This window comes from Notechis scutatus, chromosome 3 (assembly GCF_049901735.1).
Source record: "Notechis scutatus isolate UNSWTSFEM ecotype Mainland chromosome 3, rNotScu1.2, whole genome shotgun sequence".
NCBI classification, from domain to species: domain Eukaryota; kingdom Metazoa; phylum Chordata; class Lepidosauria; order Squamata; family Elapidae; genus Notechis; species Notechis scutatus.
In genome coordinates this window covers 84,151,048-84,176,935 of record NC_142011.1, presented here as the reverse complement: position 1 = coordinate 84,176,935, position 25,888 = coordinate 84,151,048, and the positions used below count along the sequence as shown (strand labels likewise).

The 25,888-nt window shown below is 39.1% G+C and overlaps 1 protein-coding gene across 3 annotated transcripts in view; it reads left to right on the top strand.

The window, feature by feature from the left end:
• The first annotated feature begins 321 nt into the window (after nt 1–321).
• PALMD (palmdelphin) overlaps nt 322–25,888 on the top strand; it is a 78,704-nt gene continuing 53,137 nt past the window's right edge. The window contains exons 1-2 of one of the 3 annotated variants that reach the window (XM_087960621.1): nt 418–645; nt 778–976. Coding sequence is in view for 2 of the 3 variants with exons in the window: in XM_087960619.1 (XP_087816745.1) it covers nt 590–645 (56 nt within the window). In the remaining variant the exon portion in view is untranslated. Of the gene's footprint in view, nt 646–777; nt 977–2,773; nt 2,933–25,888 lie in introns of those variants that run through there. The other 2 variants (XM_087960619.1, XM_087960620.1) reach the window with 2 other exon arrangements.

Sequence of the window (25,888 nt, the reverse complement as noted above, 5' to 3'; positions counted from 1 at the left end):
TAACGAAAATTCAGTGATTTTTTTTGGAAAAGCACAAATGGAATGGTAGCTCTATCAATTAAGGCATGAATTAGAATGAAAAGAAACATAATAAATGTTTGAAAGGGAGCATTCTGTTTTATCCTTTTAGCTGCCTACATAAATTCTGAAGAATGTCTGAATGCCTACATAAATGTCTGAAGAAAATCTGTTTCTCTGCCAAAGGTGATTAGATGGGGTAATGAAATTCAAAATCCGTGAGTCATTTTTCTGGCAAAATGAAAGCATCATCAATAATGGCCACTCCTCTTGCTGCCACTGCCTTCCTGTTCACCAGTGTTTACCCTGAACAATGATGTTGCCAGGCACACACACATTCCAATCATTTCATAATTGCATTCAAACCCCCTGCATTTACACTGAGGTTAACTATTTACCAGATTGGCTTAATGTAAGGCCAGGAAGTGCTTGTGCAGTTGTCATGTTAAAACCAGTACTAGATGGCTAGAATGTGCCAGCCTTCAACGGGCCACTTTTCTTACGTCAATAAAGCCCAAAATCCTTTTAACTTGGAATTTTTTATCTATACACTCTGACCTGCTCCTTTGTGATGTGGCAGAGCAAAACTACTACTTGCATGGATTCTTCCACTCTGAGGGCCCAAAGGTAAGATGCCATGTTTTTATTATTTTTGTAAAAAGAGAAGCAAGTTCCCAAACATCATTCCCCACCCCACCCCCAGTTTTACTTGTTAAGAATTCTAATGTATTTCTTTGTTGTTTGTATTATTTCTATAAGGTGAAGCAAAGCAGCTGGGAAAAGCGGCCTTGCTTATCTGGTCCTCTCTAGTCATGATGGCTGTGAATAACGATTGCTATAATCCAAACTTTGGGGAAGATACCACCTTGGGAAAGGCTGGAAATAAAGAGATAAAAGATTTGAGGGACCTCAAAGATATATTTCTCCCCAAAGAATCATGATCCTTCTTCCTTGAGAGGTAAAAGGAAGGACTGAATTGTTTTAAAGCAAAAACTGGAGATGCTGTAATATGGATTTACCCTAGAAAAATAAAAGGGAAGCTTACTTAAGGAAAGTTTAAACAAATAATGTATTTGCAACCAGAAGTCCACATTTTAAATATTTTTAGTCTTTAAGGCTTGAGGAAGGGCTGTAACACCCAAAGGGATTAAGCAGAAAGTTCTCCCCTTTGTTGTGATGAGTTTAATAAACCATTTGTCTTCTTAGTTGTTTAAAAAAATAGTTAATCAACTCACAGTTTGCTATTGAAGTTGAAAGCCAGTGTAAGCTGTTGGAGACAGACCCCAGAGTCCCCATTTGATCACAGCACCCGATGGGGTGATTTTTTTTCATCCCAAGCTACTTCACAGGGTTGCTGTAATTAGAATTATGATTACAGCTCTACGATAAAAGACAAAATATAAACATAACTAATAAATGAATAATCTAGGAAATTGGGCATTGAAGTCTATCATTAAGGCTGGAGAGAAGCATATAGTCCATGAACTACGGATTAGCAATTCTATTTTACAATGAATAACCCCCAGATATGACCTCTAAGTCATATAGGCCTCTAATCAAAATAAAATATATTTCTGAATGAGCAGAGTAATTTAATAAATCCAATCCAACTACTCTTTATAATAAAGAAACCATCAGTAATAACTAATAAGAGGCATAATATTAAAAGAAAGATTCTAAGGCAAATTCTGGCAACAGAAAGACAGCGTAGAATTCATACTCATTGCCGGTCGGTTGAAATACCGGTTCATCAAACCAGATGCAAATTTAACACCTGAACCTGTACGAACCGGTAGAATCCCACCCCTGATTATATATTTGACAATCTTACAACAAAGAGATAGTTTTTCACTTTCAGAATAACTATGCAAGATGCAATAAGAGGGAGAGATACTACATAAACTTCAAGTGTTCAAGAAAAGACTATGTAAAGGGAAGTCATTGTTCCTGGTCTTAAGTCATTGTTCCTGGTCTTTCAGTCCCTGACTAAATTCTGAAATGAATATGTGATGTCCTTGGTACTCACTAAGTTTCATTGTTTTCTTGAGGTGTTTCATTACCACACTAGTAATGTCATTAGTGCTGGAAAGGAGTGGTGTTTGCTCTGCATTTATATATTTGTGGCTTGCCCTGTCAGTGTTAGTGGTTTCTTGATTAGGCATATTCATATATACTATCTGCACTAATTCCTTGCTTAGGACATATTCATCCTTGAAATGAATATGTACAGGTAAAGCTTATTTAACAACTGCCTTGTTAAGTAACCATTTGAAGTTACGATGGCACTGAACAAGTAACTTTGCAATTGATTCTCACATTTATGACTGTCCCAGCATCCTGAAGGTAACATGATCACCACTTGCACACTTCACAGATGGCTTCCAACAAGCCGAGTCAATGGAGAAGCCAGCAGTAAAATCACAAGTCACACTCACATGAAGTCTCGCCGAACAATCTTGGTGGTTTGGTTAACAAATGCAGCAGAAGTGGAGCCATAAGCTATTGTGATTGTGCAATGTCTCGCTTAACGACCGTATCACTTAGTGTTGGAGTTGTGGAGTTGGAGTTGTGGTTATTAAGCAAGGACTACTGGTATTTGCATTTGAATGAGCTCTCAGCACATAACATGCAGAGTAATGTGTGAAGCCTATAATTATATTAAGACAAATGTAGCTTCCCGCCCTTACTTCAGACCAGTGGTGAGATTCAAAAAATTTTACTACCAGTTCTGTGGGCATGGCTTGGTGGGTGTGGCAGGAGAAGATGCTATAAAATCTCCAGTCAGAGGTGGTATTTGCCAGTCCTCCAAACTACTCAAAATTTCCACTACCGGTTCTCCAGAACTGGTCAGAATCTGCTGAATACCACCTCTGCTTCAGATCTAACTTGTCAATTGAAAGAAGATGGACCCAAGGTACTTGTTCTATTTCTTTTCTTGTAGGCTGTTTTTCAAAATCAGGCCAATACCTAAAGGGAAGCCCTCCATTTTACAAGCTGAATTGAGAATCACTGGGTCTGACACCGCAAATAGAGCTGGACATAATTTATAGTACATATTAACAAGGCCTATTTCTCTAGGGTTGATAACTAATAGTACTTGTATATAAAGTAAAATATCCAGAAAACAGCAACGGCCAGAATCATTTAACAACTGCATAATTAGATAAACACATGGATCTCCGTCTCCAAAAATTGAATCTTGTTACAAATTTCTTCAGTGCATTTTTGTTTTATTTAATTAGCCCATTTGAAAAGGAAAACGAGTGCCGTTTTAAAAAATATTTTAGTTAGGAAACAGAGTGTGTTCCTCAATCTTCAGAAATACCAAGATGGTGTTTTGTCTAATTCGAGGTGAGGCTTAGTAAAATAGAGTGATGGGATTAAAAAATTTTTACTACTGGTTCTGTGGGCGTGGCTCGGTGGGCATGGCATTGCTTGGTGGGCGTTGCTTGGTGGGCGTTGCTTGGTAGGCATGGCAGGGGAAGGATACTATAAAATATCCATTCTCACCCCACTCCAGGGGAAGGATACTGCAAAATCCCCATTCCCTCCCCACCCCACTAACCTGCTTTCCAGCTCCGTTCTCCTGTGCAGGGCAACAAAAGAAGACCCCAGCCAATCAACCGGGACTCGGAAGGCAGAGAATAGATGGGGGCGGGGCCAGTCAGAGGTGGTATTTGCCGGGTCTCCGAATTACTCAAAATTTCCACTACTGGTTCTCCAGAACCAGTCAGAACTTGCTGAATACCACCTCTGATAAAATAGAGACAAAATACCAAGTATTGCCTTTAAGCGTACATGTTTAATCAGCTGAATAAAGACGGGCCCTTCTAACAGAGAGGAAACCCCGAATACATAGAGATTTTTATCCTCCACCCTGCAAGGCTGTCACATAAGAGATACAGGAATCACCCAGACAGCCTGGCACGCAGTAGGTAAGATATCAAGATGTTCTTGATACGTAGGGCAGTTCTTTAGGGCACTGGCATCTCAGGACATTGGGTGTTTCCCTGGGGACTTTCCACAGCCCTGCAGTTGTCTAGAGATAATGGTGCCATCTGTACATACTCACCTTCAAGGCTTTGCCCAGATTCCAGGTCAACAATGGATCTGATTGTGAGGTTTTATTCTGACTGATCGGAGCAGGAATAACTCTGAAATCCTGTGCATGTTCATTCAGAAAAAAAAATACCCTGACTATCGAACTGGATTAATCAACTCATTAGTTGAGGATTAGGAGAAAACTTTTAAATCCAACTACACATTTCATAGCTTTCAGAAAACAATTTAAGCGTTGACAATGGATTCAAGATAAAACATATCAAAAAAGGGCAAAATATTTGTTATTTCCTTTGCTTGACGAACTTCATCTAAAAACTCGTGTTTTTACAGTACATCTGGCCCTGGCAAATTCTAATGTAAATTAAGTTGATGTACATCTCCTCTTCTAAAATTTAGATGAGAATGTTATTAAGTTACTTGTTTAGTTTGTACTCTGCCTTTCAGCATATAAAGTACTCAAGACATAATTAAAGTAAAAACAAAGTGAATGTTTAAAAAAAACAATTAGGAAAATAAAAAGATATATTTTTTTCCTTGCTGCAAAATTGTGCCAATTTTGATTCTTACCATAATACTGTCAGTCAATGTAAATAATCAGAAATAAAATATGTACATATTAATTTAAAACATCTGTAAACTGCTTTCCATTTTTAAAAAGCTCAACATAATTTATGATAAATAGTATATACAATAAATAAACTAGGATTCTTCTCATGGACAATGTGCTAAATATATATTTGAGTTTAATTTTTTTTCTGTAGCCTTTTTAGAAAAAAACGCAGATTAATATAAAAATAACCAGAACAGGTTTACAATGGATAAGCACATATAAAAGTAACATGAATTGAAAATAAACAGATTTTCCCAGTTCAAGGGCAATCTCTCTGTAAATGTTTCTCTAAACAACAATATCCACAAATGTTTGCTGTTCTGTTCCAGTACAGCTTGGAATCCTGGCACTGTCCGTTCTAATTTTTTCATCAAATCCTTTCAAAGATGTTGGGATTACAGCTCCATGAACTCCTAACACATCTGAAGGGCACTAGAATGAGGTTGATCCTAAACAGCAGATTTATCTGTGGTAATTTCATTGCACTAGATTAACCATAACTTGTTTTTATGTGTTGGAAGAAAATGTCCTTCTGGGTTCAGTTCCAAGTGAGGGGAAAGACACTGGAAACATGGAGGCTGTTTGGAAAGATGGTTTAATGGTGGACAGGATCACATGCCTTGGAGCTCCTGAGCAAAAAAGGGAAGAGATGCTGAGAGTCCCTGGGTTTTATGCCCTCTGTTGGGATTTGAATATGAGCTTGTATTCTGATTGGTTGTCAGACTCCCATGGGGCCATGCAGGGGCAACTCTGTAGGCTGTCCTGAGTCCAAGGCTTGGTTGAGCCTTGCTGGATGCTGATGTAATGAAAGTGCTTTGGCAATTCCTATTATGGGTCTGCCTGAAGAAGGTAGATTTTTGTTATGTAGAATAGACTGGCCCAGGCCTTAATGGCCCATTAGCAAAGGTAGGGGGACTGAGTTTCTGCCTCTCTGAGTTTCTACTTCTCTTTTAGGGGAAATATTCTGTCTTTTTAATATATCCTATTTCATTTCTCTAGGAGAGGGATGGGTTTTAACTTCCAACATATGCTAAAACAATGTACAGTATTTCATCTTCAACTGTACATCCCCCCCAAAGCAGAAATGGTTGTTCAAATGTAATAAATGCAGCAATGAAATCAAAAGTCTGCTGCTTTCATGACTCATAGCATTTGGAGTCAGAGGGGCTCAAATTTTACAAGTTACATCAAAGAAAACAAACTCTTTAAGAGTTTCCTCCCGATCAATTAATCTCACGGAAACCAAAGCACTGGATTATGCTTTGCCAGAATAAAATATCTCTGTTTCATCCACTTACATGCAAACCAGTGAAAAGATTACAACAATCACGGGGCATTATCAATGTCTTGAGTTTGAAATACTTATTACATGCTGTTATGTTTATTTTCTATAAAGATGTCTGCTGCCCACAGAACTGGCAGCTACACAAAAGTCTCCATTCAATAGAAACTTTTCCATTAGGGTGTGAACTGTTGAAGTCAGCAATGGAGTCAAGGAAACAGAATATTACAACAATTATTGTGCAAGACAAATATGTGGAAAAAGTCATGAGTGTATTATTGCCATTGTCTCCAAGGTTCAGAATTTGCATATTAACCATGAGGTGAGAAACCTGCTTGATGGTTGTTCTAGTTTTGTCAGTATTATTTGCACATTGCGTCAATAAAATGCCAGGCATTTGACTTGCATGAATGGCTTTTAGTTTTAAAAAAAAGCCTGCTCAGTTCACAAAATCATGTTGTAAATCAAGCCAAAACCCACAGGTGATTGTGTATGTGTGTGTGTGTGTATACACACACACACCCCACACAAAAACACAAATACAGCAAATCCTCCATTCTTCTTCCAAGCAGTTGTAAATCAGCATCCAGAAAGGCAGAATCATCAGAAAACTTTCTGGCTATCTCACCATTTGGTGATATTTGAATGAGTCAGAGATCATAATCCAGAACACATCTAAAGTACATTTCAACATGGTCAGATACACACGGAAAGCTTACGTAACTGAGGGCTGTTCTATAAAGTCAGCATTCAGTATGAGTCAGGCCTAGCACACATTCATGTAAATAGTTACATTAATCGAATACATTTTGATGATGTCTCTCTGTAGGCTTGTGAAATATATGCAATCTCTGAAATGTCCTAATTTACAGGAGAGGTTTGAGCCAGCAAACTCTGCCATTGCAATAATACCAGCTCAGCTTTCTATCCATAGTCAGAAAACTGTATGTGGATCAGTGGTAGGATTCAAAAAAATTTACTACCGGTTCTGTGGGTGTGGCTTGGTGGGCTGCTAGTGTAAAAATCTCTAGTCAGAGGTGGTAATTGCCGGTTCTCTGAATTACTCAAAATTTCCGCTTCCGGTTCTCCAGAACTGGTCAGAACCTGCTGAATACCACCTCTGATGTGGATGCATTGGAAGATAAATAAAAGCCCCCGTTCAGAAGCAGATTCTTAAAAACACGAGGAAAGCTCAAGAAGTGTTTAAAAAGTGTGGTTCAATGTGTGAAATCTTATCTGGAAGTCCTGTGCAGTGTCTATGAACTATATATGGAAACACATTTAAAATGCTTCATTCTTTCTCCCCCAAATGATTTAGACCAGAGCTGTCAAACGCCCGGCCTGTGGGCCGGATGCATCACATGCTGGCCAGGCCTCCTCCCAGTTTAGCAAAGGGGGGAAAAAAATCCCGATACGTCATGTGACACTGCCATGACGACATGAGTTTACACCCCTGATTTAGACAGGAAAATTCCTCCTACAAACACATACATACTGTATAAACACACACACATACATAAATCAGACATTTTTCCTAATCTGACCAACTGATTGATGGAATGCAATTTTCTTTTCCTTTCTAAATTACATTTTAATTTTCAAGAGGTATTCTTCATTTTCTTCTATAGCCTAGGTCACACATTCCAAACTTAAAAAGGATCGGCGATGCAACTGCATATCCTTCTTGATTAAGGATTCAACCCCTTTCAATAAGAGGCCAAAAGGATCTGAGAAAGAGGAAATGTTTAATATTAATGTAAAAGATAAAAACAGAGAAAATTATATTTCATAAAATCAGATGTTCCTGACATGGACAGTGCCATCCTACTAAATATAAGAACATTTGTTCTTCTATTCTATGGAAACTACAATAACTTCAAAGCTGAAAGTTTCTTATGATGATATAAGAATATTAGAAGTTATTGAAAGCCTCTCATAATTCAGTTAACCCCTTCTATAGTCTCATCCATACATTCTATTTGCCTTTGTTGGAAGAAATATCCAGTCCGGTTGCAAGCTGGGAGAAAGGTGCTGGAAATAAAGTGGAGACTGACTGCAAGGAACGAAGGTTTATTTGGTTTCCAGAAACTTCTGTGACAGCAGCAGAAACTTCTGTGTTTCTGGGGTGGCTGACAAAATGGCTGAGTGAGTGGATGGATCTTTATAGGATTCTGGGATTTTGTGATTGAGATGCTCCAGGGAGTTGTGCAATGTAGTCAGCCTTGTGGCTTTTACTATTTCAATGATGGTGGGTTAATCCTATTATGTCCTAAAGGTTGTCCTGTCTTTAGAATGTGGATGGGGGAATGTAAATTCTTAATCCCATCAACTGTGGGAGCTGTGGTTGAAGGTGTTTTGCTTATGAATAGACTGGCCCAGTCTTTCTTAATAGATACAAAATCTGCATTCCTAAATTCTTCACATTTCTTTGTTTGAAGCTGTTTTCCTATGGCAGGAAGACTGGGGCTGCTTTATGCCTTTGTTAAGATTTTTCTCCATTTCTCCTTTGGGGAAATATTCTACCCTGCGTCTTTTTAACATGAAGAATAAGGAATATTTTATTCTGGGGTGGGGGACGGGCTTCCTACCCTTTGGCACAAGAAGACCCATTTACAGATACTGGAAGATATAAACAAATTTCTTCATCCTCAGTCTGTCTCAGTCCCATCCCAAAGAGTCTATCTCCTGTATTTCATGTGGCCATAGGCCATGCTCCTGTTCTACATTTTGTCCTGGTTTACTGGACTGATGAAACATAAAACTATTTGTTTGTTAACCAATCCACCCGTGAAATTGTATTCATTGGAATTTTCTTTAGTTTTGTTCTGTGCTACTTGTACAGATGTTTCGTTTTGTTTTTAAATCAGTGCTATGGAAACGATCTCAGCATCAATGCCAGTACTTGAAATGTGAACAGATATTTCTTAAGCCAGAATCATTCCTTGCCAGTATTCATTAGTCTGGGCAGCAAACAGTTTAAGCTGGTTTTGCAGAACTGCTTTAAATCAACCAGAAGTTAGTTGGGAGTTATTTGTTTGTTTGATCTACTTTTACTTGATTTGCATCTCTGGCATAGAATTCCTAATATGGACGCTTGGGCCTTCCTGTATAAATGAGTTTCCAATAGATCTGCCACCTTTTTTAATTAATTCATCACAAATTGGGTAGCACTAGCTGTCAGAATGATGCATGTTACAGCTCAACAGAGAATTGGTTGTTCCTCTACTTTTTGGATGGGAATGCAGGTCCTATTATAGTACCCGGAAAACTTTTTAGCAAGCATGGTAGGTTGGAAGAAAAAATGCATGAAAACAGTTGTATCCATAAGAACAGAATCTTCCCTGCAATCATATGTCAGTGGTGCATCCTGACAAGATTTCTTGTGGACATACCTAGAGTCATTTTGTTCCAGGATTCATCTACTGTTTCAAAAAATTGCTAGCCCGGAATTCAACTCAGATGTAAAGTTTTGATCTCATAAAACAGAACTACATTTTTATATGAAAATTATTTGCAAATAAATCTGTTGATCTGTATGTTGCTCATCCCAGGCCTGTAATTTCTGTAATCTGCATGCATGCATTTGGATTGTGGCAATTAAGGGAGAGACACTATCTGGCCTGGCTCTTTAAGAAGGAGGAGCTACCTTCACCATTCAACTCAGATGACAGAAAACATTTGTAAGAACACTGTTCTCATGAGATTATTATTATGACTGGTCCCACCAGTTCTTGCTTGCAGGTGAATGGTATTTCTTGCCAATATTCTAATGTACCATTAGTTGCTATTTTGTCATGTCATTGTTTATAGTCAGTCTGTATGATCGTCTTGCAGCAGCAAACTACTGTAGATGGTCCACTGTTTCTTCAGCTTCTTTGCAGAGCCGATTTGCTGTCTGTTGCTGTCTTTTCAGTTGTGTCTTTGTATGCATTTGTTCTTAAGGCTTGGTCTTGTGCAGCCAAAATTAAGGTTCTCTGTGTCTTTCTTCAATTTTCTTGCAAAGCGTGTGCTCCAGTGGTGGGATTCAAAAAATTTTTTACTACCGGTTCCGTGGGTGTGGCTTGGTGGGCGTGGCCATGTGACTGGGTGGGGGCGGCAAAAAAGCAAAAAAAAAAAGCCACACCCACCCAGTCACATGGCGTTTTTGCTCCCCTAAGGCTCCTCTGAGGCTCTGGAAGGCAAAAAATGGAGGGGGGGACTGAGCTCCTCCCTCCATTTTTTGCCTTCCTGGGCCTCAGCAAGGGGAATCCGGCACAGCTGATTGTCAGGAGGGAAAAAAAATATCTTAGGCGAATGGAGCATCGGGCGGAAGGGAGACCGGATGGGGGCGTGGCCAGCCAGAACTTATTACTGGTTCAGCAACCCACGCCAAATTCTTGCTACCGGTTCACCCGATCCGGTGCGAACCGTTTGAATACCACCACTGGTGTGCTCACCAAACCGGTTGTTAAGCTGGTAGGATCTCACCCCTGTCCTCAGCCCTAGCCCATGCTAAGAGGAGTGATCGGTAAATATTTTCCTGATTATTTTTTGAAGAGAAAGGGATACAGCCAGAAAAAGCCATCAATTCTTTTCCTTAACATGCCCTGCATATGGGAAATAAGGCTACTGCTATTAGAGATACTTCAAGGTCGCCACGTGTCCCCCTCTTTTCTCTTTTTCTCTTTCTCTCCCCCCGTTGAGTTGAACTGTGCTTATACTTATTTTCTTTAGACAATTGGCAAATAAATAAATAATAGATGACATTGAGTTGTAAATTAGATGCGGCTGTAAGAAAAACATATTATAACACCAGTACAGTTTTCTAGAGGTTCAAAATTTGGTGAATAGCATTTTCAGTAGAAGAACATATCTGTAGCTCAGGGTTGAAATCTGGAGTTCTTGCTGCTCTTTGAACATGGTGTTTGCTTGCAGATGATTCACTACCCAACTATGTAACACTACCCAACTATATAACATCAATGATACCCAACTAGATAACATCACTGACTTTTACTGATGATGTTATCCAACTGGGTAAATGAAACATCTACAAATAGACAACCAAGGTCAGAGAGCACCAAGAAATCCACAGAATAGGATTTTAAATGAGAAGAAGGATGATCTTAGGGTAACAGTCCAGAGCTTTGGTGCTTAATTACAACTAACTATCTTATTATTTTGATCACAGTGAATGGACATACATTTTTAAAATGTATCTTAGCTTGAATTTTAATATTTTCGTAATGCAAACAGAGCCTTAGGTATGTGATCCAAATAATAAGGCCTGAATCAGATATCATACATCAAAGAATTTCTTTCATTATACGAACACTGAAAGCCATGGGTGGCTTCAGGTTGTTAGTATAACTAGGATCTTGGGGCATTATTATAACAGAAGATCAGTATCAAACAACCCATCTTATCCTATTGAGAAATGTCATCATGGTTTTGGAAAAACGCTGATCACGAAGAACAGGATAAATTAAACTGGATGAGCAGAAACATGTCCCGTACAACTCTATATGAAATATAAGACCGTATAGAACACGGTCTAGAATAGAACATGAGAGCATTCCAAATGAATATTGGCTAGCCATTCTTGGGTTGACTAAACATGCCTATACTACCAAGATATGTGGTTCTGTTCAATTTATTAGTATCTTTCCTTCCAGATGCAAAGAAAAATAGTTTGACCAAGATATGCTAAGCATTTTTTTTTCCTCAAGCGTTCTATAGTTCCCAGGATGTCTGCGGAATAAAGTCCCCTTCAAAAGTCTTCAAATCCTAAGCACCTGCCCTATAAAAGCCCAGATACTGTAACCCAGGGGTCCCCAACCACCGGTCCGCGGACCGGTACCGGTCCGTGGAACAAGTCCTACCGGGCCGCTGGCTTGCTGGGCACCGCCATCTTGTTTTGATGAAAAAGTGCTTCCGGTGAGCTTTTCCAGGTGAAAGCTCACCGGAAGCACTTTTCATCAAAACAAGATGGTGGCGCCACGCCTCAGCTTTTCGGGTGAAAGCCATTTCTACCCGGAAAAGCTCGCCGAGCGCTCGCCGCCACTTTTTGATGAAAGTGCTTCCGTGAGCTCACCGGAAGCACTTTTCATCAAAACAAGATGGCGGTGCCCAGCTGATGTTGGTACCGGGCTGCGCCATAAAAAAGGTTGGGGATACCGGGCCGCGGCGTAAAAAAGGTTGGGGATCACTGCTGTAACCCTTTTGGTCATAGGATACTGGCTTCCTAAATGCATGTCTGCATAACAATAACTATGTCGGCTTCTGTAATGGAAAGGATTGTGGTAAATAAGGCACAAGGAGACCAACATGAAGAAATAAATAAAAGCTTTTCACTGCAAGGTCACTCAGTCCAGAGATATATGACTGCAGTCCCATATTCTTATCAAAAATAAATGGGCACATGGCAGGATTGGGATGCGCTGACTTTTTTTCTATATTCTGGTGAAACTCTAAGAAAAGATGAAAAAGCAAAACAAATATTAACTGTTCAGAAGGAAATCCGAGCAATCCTAGCCTTGCTTTGCTTTAAATACATTCTTACAGGTAGTCCTTGTTTAGTGACTGCAACTTGATCTGGCAACTTGGTCTTTAAGTGAAGCAGTTGCTAAGTGACAAATTATGTGACCACAACTGTGCTTACAATTTTACTTCAGTTTTGCTTTGCTTCAGAAGGCTGAACCCCAAACAGCCAGATGAGGCCATACAGTAAGAAGATTGTGGAACTCCACTCACAAGGAAATGGAGTAAAAGGGCAGATTGTATAGCTCCTTTTATTCCATCTCCTGTTCTTTGGAATGGTCACCCAGAGACTGGCATAACAAGAAGAAGAGAATTACTGTTTGCATTTTTATCCACTGTTTCCATTTTTTCCATTTTTATCCATTACAAGAGACTGTTTCCATTTTTTCCATTTGTATCCAGTACAAGAGAGTAAGCAAGCACACAATGAGCAACTCACATGCAAAGGAATGTGCTCCAGCTGCCTGTTTGTCTAGACAACCTCTTAGGAGACAAACAAAAGACTTTAACGTGAAACTGATTCAGGTTTTGTCCATTTCAAGAAGCAGCTGCAGGCTGACTACATTCAGGTCACAAAGTTGAGCCTGTTAATTTGTGGTTAGCACTATTTTTAGGGACAATATGGGCTGGGCAGAAAACCAGCCCAGGATGAGATAGAGAAGACAAAAAAGAGTCAGGCACAGGACAACATATACTATTAGCTGTAATGGTGAACATCTATTTGAGAGATGCTACAAAGGTTATAAATGCAGATATTGGTCACAAAGTTACTTTTCATCAATTTTGTCATTGCAAACAGTCGTTGTCCTGAGAAGTCATAAAACAAGGACTACCTGTGCATGAATATAGGCAGTTTGAATTGCTTCCATTGCATTTCAAATTCCCAGAGGTTGTGGGAGGAGCTGCTGGCTGCTTGTGAAGGAAGCAGAGGGTGAGTAGAAAGGAGAAATATAGCGGCCCACGCACCTAACGGCGTGCAAATCATATAACTATAAACCAAGAATACCAATAAGACATTTAGGGTAAGTGCGCTTGAGATTGTGATTTTATTTTATTTCAAAATGATTGGCTTAGTTCAGTGTAATACTTGTTTTACAGCTGTCTTTCGTAGTACTCTTTTCAAACTTGGATACTGTCCTCTTTGTAAAAAAATTACCAGTCTACATGGACAGATTACCTATCTAGAATCTCTAATCTGTGCTCTCCAAGCAGAAACAGCCCTAACTTTGAATTCTACACTTAGCTCACCAATTTTGCAAAGTTCCATTAGTTGCCAACACTGCATCAGCTGTTTGTTCACCATCAAGCAAAGCAGTTTTAAAAAACTAAGAGCAGTATTTTTAGAGGAACATTTTTTGCTAAAGTACCTGCTCTGCTATAATTGAATATCCGTGCCAAATGTCATAACATCTTATTATATTTAGCCTCTCCCTTTCATCATAGAAACTAAGCAAGTAAGTCTAATATGTAATTTATATGGGGTTATTCACTTTAATCAGCCTACTGGCCTGGAATGATAGATTACATACTGTATATACAAGCATATACAGAATGAAAGAAAGTTTCATGATAGCAGTGTTCCAATATTTGAGGGGCTGCCACAAAGAAGAGGACTCAAGCTATTCTCCAAAGCAGTGATCCCCAACCATTTTTATGCCGCGGCCCGGTACCGGCATCAGCTGGGCGCCGCCATCTTTTTTTGATGAAAAAGTGCTTCCGGTGACCTCACTGGAAGCACTTTTTCATCAAAAAGATGGCGGTGTTAGCTTCGGTGAGCTTTTCCAAGTAGAAATGGCTTTCTACCCGGAAAAGCTCATCGAGCGCTGGCCGCCATTTCTTTGATGAAAAGTGCTTCCGGTGAGCTTTCTACCCGGAAAAGCTCACCGGAAGCACTTTTTCATCAAAAAAAGATGGCAGCGCCCAGCAAACCAGCGGCCCGGTAGGACTTGTTCCACGGACCGGTACCGGTCCGCGGACCGGTGGTTGGGGACCCCTGCTCCAAAGCACCTGAGAGAAGGACAAGAAGCAATGGGTGGAAACCAATCAAGGAGAGAAGCAACCTAGAAGTAAGGAGAAATGAATAAATGGATGGATGGATGGATGGATGGATGGATGGATGGATGGATGGATGGATGGATGGATGGATGGATGGATGAACGAACAAACAAATTAATTCTTTATTGGCCAAGTGTGATTAGACACACAAGGAATTTGTCTTGGTGCATATGCTCTCAGTGTACATAAAAAGAAAAGATACATTCGTCAAGAATCATAAGGTACAACACTTAATGATAGTCATAGGGTACAAAGAAGCAATCAAATCATACTAGGAAACAGTCAATATAAATCGTAAGGAGACAAGCAACAAAGTTACAGCCATACAGTCACAAGTGGGAGAAGATGAGGGATAGGAACGATGAGAAGATTAATAGTAATAATAATGCAGACTTAGTAAATAGTTGGACAATGTTGAGGGAATTATTTGTTTAACAGAGTTAAACAAATAATTGCTCTGCTAAACAAATAATTCCCTCAAATTTCCTGACAGTTAGAACAATTCATCATTGGAACAACCTGCCTCCAGAAGTTGTTAATGTTCCAACACTGGAGGTTCTTAAGAAGAGATTGGATAAACGTTTGTCTGCAATAGTATAGAGTTTCCTGAAAGTGGGTTGGGCTTGAAGACCTCCAAGTCCCTTCCAACTCTGTTATTCTAGTCTATGACTATGATGATGTTGATCATGAGGAGAGGGAAGAGGAGAGCATACTAGGGTAATATAGGATTTCTACTAAAGGTGGAGTTGATGAGATAACTAATTTGCTTTCTGATAAAATTATTCAAAATTATTTATAGCTAATCATAATCACCCATGACAGCTATTTTGAAACTTTCTTTCTCCTAACTTTGCATACGGACCCACCAGGCAAGAATACAGGTAGTCCTTGACTTAACAACAGTTCATTTAGTGACCATTCAATATTGCAATGGCACTGAAAAAAGTGACATGACCATTTTTCAGACTTGCAACCATTGCAGTACCCTTGATTTCAGATGCTTGGCAGGTGACTCCTATTTATGACAGTTGCAGTGCCATGGGGTCATGTGACTGCCTTTTGTGACCTTCTGGCAAGCAAAGTCAATAGGAAAGTGAGATTCGCTTAACAACCATGTTACTAACTTTATAACTGCAGTGATCCACTTAACAACAGTGGTAGGAAAGGTTGTAAAATGAGGCAAAAACTTAACAACAGAATTGTTGGGCTCAAGTCAAGGACTACCTATAACTGCTCCTGATGCAAGAAGACTGGATGAGAAGTTGAGAAGAGAAGGTAATATCCTAGTCAAGGGGTCCTTCAAACTTGACAGCTTTAAGACATGTTATGCTGGCTGGAGTTGCAGTCCATAAGTCTTAAAGTTGCCAAGTTTGGAGACCCCTTTCCTAGTCTGATGCAAAGTAAGAGATTGTGTAACAGTACTAGGGAACTGATGCCCTTCTCACCAGATGCCACCAAAATGGAAAAGTCAACAGAGTCGACTGGAATAGCAACCCACACACCCACAACTGAAGTAAAAACCCAAGATGTAGTCAGCTCAGAAGGAGGCTATCATGGGAAACCACTGAGCTGATTACTGGTTTTATTCTTCTGGCACAGGGTGCCTTTATATTATAAGTGGAAGTGGTTTAAATATAAGCCTGCCTTAACAGCCTCTGCTATCAATGTTGCGGTGTGTGTGTGTGTTCAAAAACACATACCTAAAGGAAACACAATACAAAAGCCAAACATAATCCCTGCCTCCATTAGCAATTTTTAATGAAATCGGAACACTTTCCCCTTAATTAATAACCCTATTCTAATAGCCTTTTCTTGAGTAATTAGGAAAAATAATGACATCCAATGGGAGTACACACGCCTCTGATGAGACCACTGCAGAAAAGGCTTGTCTTAATTAATTTTTTCACAGCAGCAAACTGGTTTTTCTTTTTCACAATAAGGTGCAGGGATTTCAAACGCTAAGTAGCTGTTTCATCAAAGTAGACAGCTAGCAAGGAAGCTGGGAATGTCTGATTAAAAGTAAACAGCTGGGAGGGGATTTGGAAATGTGTCATGAAAAGCCAAAAATGACTTTTGAAACTCCATAGAGTAACTAAGGTGTTGCCCCTTTTTTTCTAGAACAATGATAGCAAAAGAGCAACGAAGTCTTTTGAACATTGAGAAACATCAAGAATTTTATGCAAGGGTACTAAAAAGCATTATTTACTTGCATAAATAATATATACTTTGTCAAAACAGACCATTTTTAGGGCCGTAGCAATTAAATGATGCCATAGATGCCATCTAAAACTTTTGGCAATCTGTTGAGATATTGTCCTTGAAGGCAGACATGTAGATCACTACCAGAAAGGTAGAATTAAATTTATTCAGTGGCGGGGGGGGGGGGACACAGGTAATTCATTTTAACAATGTATAGTCCAACCATTTTGCTGTTGCTTTATATTCTTTGGCATTGACATTTCCTATCTGTGTTGACCAAAGCAAGTTAACAAAAAGAGCAAAGGCCAAGGAGAATGTTTCAAGATAACATTGTTATTTGCCTGCGCTATAACTGAACAGGGCTGGACATTTAATTGCTCTTTTTCCTTTTTATTATGTGCTTTTAGTATCCATTCTTGTTTTACGCTGTTTAGTTTTTGTTCTGTTGCAGTGTTATAACTTTTGGGTGTACCATTTCGACTTGGAAAGGCATAGTCTGAATTTCCCTTCAAATCAAAGAGCAGAAAAACCTCTCCCTTCCTTAAAAAAAAGTGAAATAAAAAAGCATCAGTGCTTATTTCAATCTGATCTTCAGAGATCTGAAAGCTGTAAAAAGAAGGGATAGCTTTATAAAAAGGAGGATGCCAACTCATAAAATATTTCTATGGTCTTTTTAGAGTTGCCAACAGAAAGGGAGGGGGGAAGGGGGTTTGAAAGAGCAGTGCGGCAGCTTGGAAATCGAAAGTGCATTCCATAAATACTTTTTCAAAGATAGTAACTAGGTGACTGAAGTTTCTGCCGTGCAAATATCTAACTGGAGAACACGATTGATGACTCTTGGCTATGGATGTGTCCCATTGGAGAATATGAATTATGAGACACTCAGGGGGTGGGGGAAAACCAGGGGCAAGGGTGACAGTGAATTACGTGTCTCAGAGTCGGCTTCATACAGGTCATGCCGATATGTTTGCTCCTAATAAATCCTTTGAACTTTTTGAAGCTTGGCTCAAGACTCATGATTTAATTGAGGTAACTGGCAGAATCCTGGCAGTGGAATTATAGGATTTGGAAAGTGTATACAGGTAGTCCTTACAACAGTTCATTCAGTGACCATTCAAAGTTACAACAACATTGAAAAAAATGACCTGTGATCACTTTTTCACACTTATGACTGTTGCAGCATCTCCGTGGTCACATGATCAAAATTCAGATGCTTGGCAACTGATTCATATTTATGATGATTGCAGTGTCCCAGGGTTGTGTGATCACCTTTTGTAACTTTCTGACAAGCAAAGTCAATGGGAAAACCAGATTCATTTAACAACATTATAACTGCAGCAATTCACTTAACAACGGTGGCAAGAAAGATCGTGAAATAGGGCAAAACTCACTTAACAAATGTCTCACTTAGCAACAGAAATTTTGGGCTCCATTGTAGTTGTAAGAGTTACCTGTATGAAATTTCAGTTTCTAGCAACATTTTTTTTAAAAAAAAAGATAGTGCACAAAGTATAAATTCAAATTCAAAACAAAAAAAATAAACATCGGGCTTAACTCTGCATTCAGCCCAGACTATTCTTGAAACTAGCATTTGTGCAAATTTAGTCAAAATAGAAAAGAAAATCAGCACTGTAATAACAGTTCTCACTTTTTTCTCCTGATTGCTTTCAGATGAAGGACTCTGGACATCACCAGTGTGGTCTGAAGTATGGGGTACCCAAATAGCATAGAAGTGGGATGCTGTGGAATCCAGATTCAAAGCCACACTCAGTCACAGAAGTTAGTTAGATGAGTTCTCTCTTTAGCCTTTTTGTTGGGAGAGGGAAGATGGGAGTATGATATGCCTTAAGGTCCTGCAAGAAAGATAAGGCATAAACCTCCCAAATTTATCTGCCATTCTCTTCATTTGTGGGATGGGCTTTTTCTTCTCCTCCTGAAAACAAACATGATGGGGAAAATGGCAGGAAAAGAGAAGGGGTAATAAATGGAGATCAATGTCACCTGGATTTGACATGCAATTCTGTGAATGTGGCAAGTGGGGGAAAAAAGGGTTGCTTGACTCAGATCATCCAGATTCTTCTCTGGTTATAAACCAGGGGTCTCCAACCTTGGCAACTTTAAGACTTGTGGCAGCTTCTGGCTGAGGAACCCTCTGGGAGTTGAAGTCCACAAGTCGTAAAGTTGCCAAGGTTGGAGACCCCTGTTATAAACAATATGAAGATGAGATAAATGTGAAGTTAACAGAGTTCAAAGAAAACAATGAACTTGGAGTAACAATGTGATGGATCTGATCAAAACCAAACAGTGTTGATTCTACAGTAGAAAGGCTGAGCAGTGTTGCAGTATCAGTTCTGAAAAAAAAGTGCTTCAGGATACACATGGATACAAACCATATACCTTTCTGCAATTAATTTAAAACAACTGCTTGTCTTGGGATCCCATGGCAGCTGTTGGGGGCATGTGTGTAATCTGAGAAGATGCAGCTGCTTTAAAGAGTTGGAGGCAGGTGCTAAGATTTTGACCCCCACCTCTTTTGCAATACTTTTTTCCAAATTATTTCAAAAATGCCATACGGCTCTAATAGCTACTACATACCATGGGCTTTCACATGCCCCCTGCAATGGGAGGCACTGAACTGTAGAAAAACCAGACTTTGCTGTACCATTACATGTATAATCATGTTTCCCAGTTAAAAATGTTTCATCCAATACTGTTTAATCTTTTGTACATTGCAAAAGATGTAATGGTTTCCTTTGGGGCAAATCAGATTGCTGAAAAGCACTATACATATGAAATAAATCATTCTTTCTGGTTTTTCTACCTAAAATGCCCAAAGCAAATATCAAGATTCTTAGCATTACACTATTTCTTTCGCTTTACATTAAAAAAAAAATCAAGCATCAGGAAAATCCATACTAAATGTAATAACAGACACTGGGAGAACAATTCATTTTCTTTTAAATCATTTCCTTTCCATTTTCCTTCTTTTAATAAACTCATCTATATTCCAGAGCCTGCAAAACACTCCTTTTCCTTCATAATAGTGATCAGTGGGCATATGGTCTAGCTCTAGCATACGTATTTTTTTCTTTGCCATCCAACTCCCTAGTGATTCTCAGTTTAGTACCATTCATGTGTTTGGGTATTTTGGAAACAGGAGGCAGAAGCAGATAATCCATAAATTTCCAAGCTGTGCACTATTATCTATTGATGCAATACCATGAGGAATTCACAAGGGAGCCAAATAAAAAAATAAGCTGATATTGAAATGATCCTGTTGGCAATGTGTGTGCCCTGTACAGCTTGTCATCAAAATAAGATTATCTAATGGGTCATATGACTATCCACTGAGTCAATAGTCCACTAAGAACAGAAGGGTAGTAGTAAAAGATGCTAAGTTCTAGAGTCTGGGCCCATTCACTGCTCATGCCTCTTACGTACAGCATGTGAACTAGCATAGATCAGACTGGAGATGAGATGAGAAGTATACAATCCAATTTGTGACATTGTAAAAACTGAATATTACTCCATATTTATTAATTTATATGCAGTGGGATTACCTCAGGAAAAAATGAGGATATAACAGAATTCATGGCCACATCAAATGAGCTGAGATGCCCACCTACAATCACTCTTTGTATGTTTAGAAGTTTAAAATTCCAACCAAAGTATCACCAGGATTGTTGCATTGTATACAGTATTGCCTCCATATGTATGATAATACAATCCCCAGTAGTTCCAGAAAATCTGTCAGTTGCTGTGCAAGACAGGAAATGAAGTTCAAAACGTCTGGAATCCACTAAATTCAGGGGTGGGATTCAATTTTTTTAACAACCGGTTATGTGGGCGTGACTAGGCTGGTGGGTGTAGCTTGGCGGTCATGTGACTGGGTGGACATGTTATTGGCTGGGCGTGGCCAACTCAACATCACTCACATTGAGGCACGCATCTCCTCGCCTGGCTTCTCATGACTGTGAGGATGCTGCAATAGTCGTAAGTGTGAAAAATGGTCATAAGTCACTTTTTTCAGGGCCATTGTAACTATGAATGGTCATTCCACACAAGCAAAGTACCAGCAAAGGAGGGGGGCGGAACTCCAGAGATGTTCCTGAGACAGGAAGTCTAGTCCTGCCAAGAATGTAAAAAGGGTTAACGTAGCGGCAGTTTCTGTAAGCAACACCAGAATGTTTCCTTCCTGCCTTCCTTACAGGATTAGGCCAGTAATTTCTTCTAACAACCGGTTCTCCAAACTGCTTAGAATGTTAACAACCAGTTCTAGTGAATAGGTGCAAACTGGTAGAATCCCACTCCTGACTAAATTGCTATCACAGTCCATGAGAAACAGAAGAAATGGAGTGGATTTCTTCTGATCTGGAAAAGGTAAGCAGGATGGGGTTTCATTTACACTTGTCTCACATCCCATAGTTGTCAAACTAGAAAGGAAATCCCAGAATTACAAACTAAACTATTTTGTAAAGACTACAGTTGAAGGCAATGACAAGAAGGTTAATCCCAAATAATCAAACTTGAAAGACTTTTTACCTTTGTTACTAGCAACCTGGAAAGGCAACACAAATATTATCTACGATGAAAATAAATTAATGGTGTGCAAAAATTCAGGATACTCCTATCTACTTAATTCCTGCAAAGACGGTTCACCATCTCTTAAGGAAAAAAGAAACCCTGATAGAGAGCCTATAATTTTATTCCTTGGTCAAGGTTGTCAGGCTAATGTCCCAAAACAGCATGTAAAAATAGTCTCCCTTACTTTTAATCTCTACTAATATATTGGATAGTTTTCTTTAAATCTATCATAATAACAAAGTGAGATATAAATTCAGTTTTTTTGAAGGCCTTGTTACAGAATACATATTCGTCTCAATTAAATAATTAACAGGCTTTATAATGTGCATAAGGGCAGCTCTGATTTATGCTTCACTTCTGCTCCTAATGAGTTGCTAAAGTTTTCAGATTCAGTTCATGGTCAGTTCAATGGAACTTACAGAAATGCTGTTAAATTGAATCAGGTGTTGTTGTTTTTTTTAAAAAAAAAACATATACTTTACATCAGGAGTGTCCAACCTTGACAACTTTAAGACTTGTGGACTTCAGCTCCCAGAATTCCTCAGCCAGCTTTGCTGAGGAAAGCTGGCTGAGGAATTCTGGGAGTTGAAGTCCACAAGTCTTAAAGTTGCCAAGGTTGGACACCCCTGCTTTACATTGTCAAAACAGTTTCATGATGTAATATTTATAATGTATCAAATGATGGAAATACAGAGGGAGACAGAAAATATTTGTTAAAAGAGAAAATAAAGCTGTGAAACAAGCCCAGCTCATATTTTTCGTTACATGCCAGTCATTTTTTTAAAAGCGTATTGCAGTTTACAGAAAAAACTAGAACTCTATTAACAAGTCTTTTTTTTTTTTCAGTCTTAAAAGATTTAACAGGGTTGTTAGTGATAGCAATAGGAAGAGAGTTCCATTTAAAGGAACAGAGCAATGGAAATTTATCTTCCAGTGGCACAGGATGTAGAATTTCTTGTCCAAGGGAAAAAGAAAAACATTTGTTACTTGCTTGGATAAGATTATCTTAACAAACACCTGGGACAATGTTAAGAGAGCTGTCTAAGGTTTCCAAGTTATTTTTTTCTGGTACTAGGGAAAAAGGGGGGGAGGGAGAAGCAAAATGGCCTTATGATATTGACCGATTCACTATAGAAAGGTTATATGAGGGAATGTAGAGTTTGTTATGGTTATGGTTTTCATGTCTTATTGCTCAGTAACCAGCCTCTGTTAAAATTAAGATACAGGATACATAACAGAAAAATTATGGTTAGTGGGGATAAGGAAGAGAAAAGACATGGGGCAATAGATCTTCCTCCTCTAGGAATAATGTTTAGGCAAATAAGATGGCAGCTAATTGATAAAGGAAAAAAGAGGGGAAAATAGCTTATTTAAAGGATTTAGTGCCATTTGCTGCTGGGTTTTGAAAGAAAACTTTTGACTTACCCAAATTGATCTGTGGAGTAATGGATGACAGAACTGGGGCTAGAATAAAGCATTTGAACAATGAGTTTCTAGTTCTACGCTTATGTCATCTTTTGTTGTTGTTGTTGTATGTTTTGTTTGAAGTGTGCCTCCCTTGAGTACCCCTGGGTGTACCCTGAAAACATTTTTGGCACTCCCACAGTTAATCTAACTCAGGAGTACATAACCCATGTTTACATAACCTGTACTAGGAACTGAAATTTTGAAAGGGAACGAAGAAAAGTAATGTATATAACAACTGGAAAATAATTGCACAGCCTTGACATTTTATTAAGTTGATTTTTGAGTAAATCAACTCAAGATGTGAATTTGATTTAATGAAATTATTTTTGCCTTGGTACTTTGAAAGCACAGGCTGGGCAGGCCACTCAAGGACCAAGCATGGGGAAAATATGCATTCCTAGTCTAAACCAATTTTTAAAAATCTAGAAATCAGATATTAATTCATTAGATCAGGGGTGTCAAACTCAAGGACTGGGGGTCGGATTCAGCCCATGGGGTGCTTAGATGTGGCCCACGGGGCTGCCCTGGAAACAGCAAAGGATGCGGCCCTCCCAAGCTCCGTTTTCTCTGGCAGAGGGTTGCAGGAGGCCGTCACAGCTAAAAACAGAGCTCGGGAGCCCATTTTCATTGGCAGAGTGCTCGGGCCACCACAGGTGCCACTGACATGAGTGACGTCGAGCTGACCACATCCACCCTGCTCCCCCGAGGTCAAACACAACCTTGATGTGGTCTTCAATGAAACCGAGTTTGACACCCCTGCATTAGATAGTTTCCTGAGCAAATCAAACTCTATTCCTTTTCTAAGAGAAATAGATTCTAATACTGTGCATGTGGAGCATTTTCAAACCCATTGAGTATGTAACCATGCTAGCTTGCTTGTTTTTTAATGGCCCTATGGTTTATTTTTAACTGCCCAATCTGATGCTAAGATTTTGGCAAAGGAACATTATTGTTTTCACGCCATTAAAAGTCTGATTGCCATTTCCTGCTATGAAAAGTGCACAAGCAAGCCAGTTTGTCCTGTATGCTTATGCATGTGTGCATTTGTCTGGTGGGTTTCCTTTCTTGGCATTGGCATTTCTGCTGGCAATTCTCCCAGAAAATAAGATAGCTCTTCATCCGGTAATTAACACAATGCAACATTTTGACCAGGCTGGCATGATGTATTTCCTTTCTTTCTACCGCAATAAACTATCATGGGAATTCAAGCAACCTAATACATACCACACAAATATGTAGAAAGACTGGTTATAATCTCTGTAAGCGTTCAGAGTGAAATTAATAAGGAATTAACACAAACTTGCAAGTCTGGTATCCTCCAGATGTTTTAGAGATGACTTCAAGAATTCCCAACCAGCATAGCCAAGAATATATTGGCTAGGGGCTTCTTGCAGCTGTTACCTCAATACAGTTAGAAGGCACCACCTTGAGAAAAGCTAATTTAAAATGTCTTGATGACCAGGGCATCCATTTCTGGACCCCAATGTTCCTACAAGCCTGATGATCCTGCAAGCATTAACCTTGGAACATAAATGCCTGCAATAAGTTAATCAGCACATTCACCTGAGCCTAAATGTTTACATGCCCTCCCTGTGATCTTAAACTAGGCCTTCCTTACCTTTTAATCGGTTTTTATATTTCTGTATCAGCATAAGGAACATCATATCAGATAAAAATAATAATCTCTAGAGCTCAAAGGAAAAGCAATATTAAAAAGCAGTTCAAACTAGTTCGCCTTATTTTATTTTTACTGGGCCATGCTAAATGCACAGTGAGAAAGAGTTGGAATGCATGAGGCCATAATATCTCTGTATCAACAAAGCCTAGGATGAAGAATGCCTTAACTTGTAATTTAGAAACATCTGAAAAGCCACATGTTGTCCAGCCATGATTTATATTTATTTTCTTCTGGTTCTCATTTTAACTTTTACTCATCGATTTTCATTCGCCAGCCTGAAATGTCTGATAAAGTTCCACCGGTACATATAACAACCATGCCGGCTCTCCGCTTGAAGCAGGCCAACTACTGTAAGTGTCCAGAACTGGCCCGTAAAGAATTCCTATTGGCTTTAGCTTCTTTCTGCTGGATTCTGGACACAGTTACAGCAGGATAATGTTGCTCAATTGAAGGATGTTTCAGTAGATCCAATTCTTATTTCAATAAATTACAGCATTTCAAATAATCTTACTGGAACAGCTCCTGATCCCTCTCTAGTTATAAGTTATTGTGTAGGGCTAAAGAAAGCGTTTATAAGAAAACTGTTCTGAGATTATTATTATTATTATTGTTGTTGTTGTTGTTATTATTATTATTATTATTATTATTATTATTATTATTATTATTATTATTATTATTATTATTATTATTCACAAAAAACAACAGTGTACACAGCAAATGAGATAACTATGCTGGATTTCGTATCACAAATCACTAGTCGAACACTTCCCAAGCGTTTAGGACTGTGTGATGTTTCGGCGGATTAGGCGAGCAGATCCCAGTATGGTGGCCTTCTGTAGCTGACCAATGGTGATTTTGTCAGTGCCAATTGTTTTCAAGTGCTTGCCTAGGTCTTTAGTCACAGCACACAGTGTGCCAAGAACCACTGGAACCACCTGCACTGGTTTATGCCAGAGTCTCTGCAGTTCGATTGTCAAGTCCTGATATTTGGTGATTTTTTTCAAGTTGTTTCTCGGTGATTCTGCTGTTACCAGGTATGGCAATGTCGGCGATCCACACTTTTTTCTTCTCCACAATCGTGATATCCGGGGTGTTGTGTTCCAAAACTTTATCAGTCTGTATTCGGAAGTCCCACAGTATTATTATTATTATTATTATTATTATTATTATTATTATTATTATTATTATTATTATTATTATTATTATCATCATCATCATCATCATCATAATGGCTGGTCTCACCAGTTCTTGCTTGCAGGCAAATGATATTTCTTGCAGATATTCCAATGGGCCATTGTTGCTATTTTGTCATGCCCTTGTTGATAATCAATCTAGTGTGGTCATCTTGCAGCAGCTATCTAGGTGGTCCACTGTTTCTTCAGCTTCTTGCAGAGCTGGCATTTGCGGTCTGTTG